This window comes from Oxyura jamaicensis, chromosome 5 (genome assembly GCF_011077185.1).
Source record: "Oxyura jamaicensis isolate SHBP4307 breed ruddy duck chromosome 5, BPBGC_Ojam_1.0, whole genome shotgun sequence".
In the NCBI taxonomy this organism is placed as follows: Eukaryota; Metazoa; Chordata; class Aves; order Anseriformes; family Anatidae; genus Oxyura; species Oxyura jamaicensis.
In genome coordinates this window covers 29,947,519-29,949,374 of record NC_048897.1, presented here as the reverse complement: position 1 = coordinate 29,949,374, position 1,856 = coordinate 29,947,519, and the positions used below count along the sequence as shown (strand labels likewise).

At 53.7% G+C, this 1,856-nt stretch overlaps 1 protein-coding gene across 1 annotated transcript in view; it reads right to left on the bottom strand.

Annotated features, from left to right (window-relative positions):
* Positions 1–1,307, bottom strand: part of GCHFR (GTP cyclohydrolase I feedback regulator) — a 6,570-nt gene extending 5,263 nt beyond the window's left edge. Inside the window, exons 1-2 of the mRNA XM_035327581.1 lie at positions 1,292–1,307; positions 243–429 (exon numbers count right to left, since the gene is read on the bottom strand). Of these exons, the coding sequence (XP_035183472.1) occupies positions 243–429; positions 1,292–1,307 (203 nt within the window). The remainder of the gene's footprint in view (positions 1–242; positions 430–1,291) is intronic.
* Between the last annotated feature and the right edge of the window lie 549 nt (positions 1,308–1,856).

Sequence of the window (1,856 nt, the reverse complement as noted above, 5' to 3'; positions counted from 1 at the left end):
AAAAAAAAAAAAAAAAAAAAAAAAAAAAGCAAGCAAGCATCACCTCCTGATGTATCAGGAAGTGTTTCCTTGGGCGAGCACTAACAGGCAGGGACAAGGACACGTGTGGGCCCCTCCAGCATCGAATTAGTGCTGGGATTAAAAGTGGGTGTGCAGCTGGAAGGTGCTGCGGTGAATAAGAGTGATGCTCTTGGATAAATCTGGAGAGGAGAGAGCCTGAAACATCACAGAAATGCACTTACAAGTGGTTCCCCAGCATGTTCCTCTTGGTGGCCCCCAGGTAGCGCATCAGGTTGGGATCCGAATGCTCATCTCCCACCATGGTGGGGCCAACCTCCTGCAGGGAAAGGCAGCAGAGAGGTGAGCGATGTGCAGCCGCGTGGTCAACCCTCCCTGCTCCTTGGGACGGTGAGTTGTACCAGGAAGGAACTGTGTCCTCAGGAAAACAAGGTTTCCAGTGCCACCCTTAAGAGCACTGGTGTGGGTTCCTCTGCCCGTAGGAGCAGAGGTGACGTGTCCCAGCTCAGGACAGAGCCACCTGTGTGTCCCCGGAGGGGACCTTGGTGGCTTTGCTCCTGGAGAGCCACCTGCTGGCTGAGCTCACCGTGCCTCTGGTCCCTGGGATCCAGCTCTGGGAAGTCTGTAGGGCAGCAGCAGGGTGGTACTTACGGCCTCATCACACAAAACCAGCAAAGCTGTTTAGAAATGAGCCCCCAGGCCAGTTAGAGGCTATCTGCCTGTCCTGGCAGAGGGCAGCTTTGGAACAGCTCCGCTAGCAAGGAAGGGTGAGAAGATGGGGACAAGGAGGTGCTGTGGGGTGGTTCGGGCAGGGGAGCACCCATGGGATGAGGAAGGGCAGTCACTGTTGGAGCAGCGGGCTGCAGCCCTGAGTCATCGCGCCACCAAAGCCACCAGGTGGCCTTCCCACACGTCACATGAAGGGGACAGGGACATTTTCACTCAGCGCTGCAGGAGTGTTATTTTATGAGATATTCCTGGTCTGGACAATTTCCAGATCCAAGTAACAGGCCATAGTAGAGAAGTATAGCTCCAGCGTAACCTCCATAATAACTGCCTGCCTCTGGACCATCCCTGCACCGATGGGGAGCACCCAGCCACCCCACAACACCAAAGCCAGAAAAAACAAAGACCACAGCCTTAAACAACAGAAACCTATAAACCTTAGGGTTTTAAATTGATTTTAATAGGAGGAGCTATTACTCCCTTTTAACTCTCTATTTTAACACCACACAAAGTTTGCAAGTGACAACCTTCTGAAGAATGTCCCCACCTGCTGGCACTGCCATCATCAACCTACATTAATTATCGATAATTTATAACATGCAGGGCTGCTCAACCCTGAGTAGCACCCAAAATAAGTTAAGCATCACCCAGACCCTTCCTGACCCCTCTCCATCACCCCTTGGAGGAAGCTCAGCCCTGGCACAGGGCAGGGTCTGTGAGACCCCAATAGATGGTGCCTGCAGGGGCTCCTGGGCTACGTGCTCTGCTGTTACACCGTGGTGTAAATGGGAAGCCACACACCTCAGCCTTGAGTTTGGCAACGAAACAGCCGGGCACTCTGACAGCAGTGACAGCAGGGAATTGGTATTTGCTGTGGAAAGCTCAGGTGGATGTGGTCTGGGAAGGCTGAAGAGCAGAGAGGGTGAAACCCTGACAGCACCCGTGCACAAACCAGCAAACTGCGTGTTAACCACGAGCCTCTGTCGGACCCCAATTAGAAAGCGCTCGCATCGCACTGCTAACCAAACATCCCTGTGTGCTGTGCAAACACGCAGGCACGCTCGGCTGCACGGAGAGATGGAGGAGACACAAACCGAGGAGGAGGAAGAGCC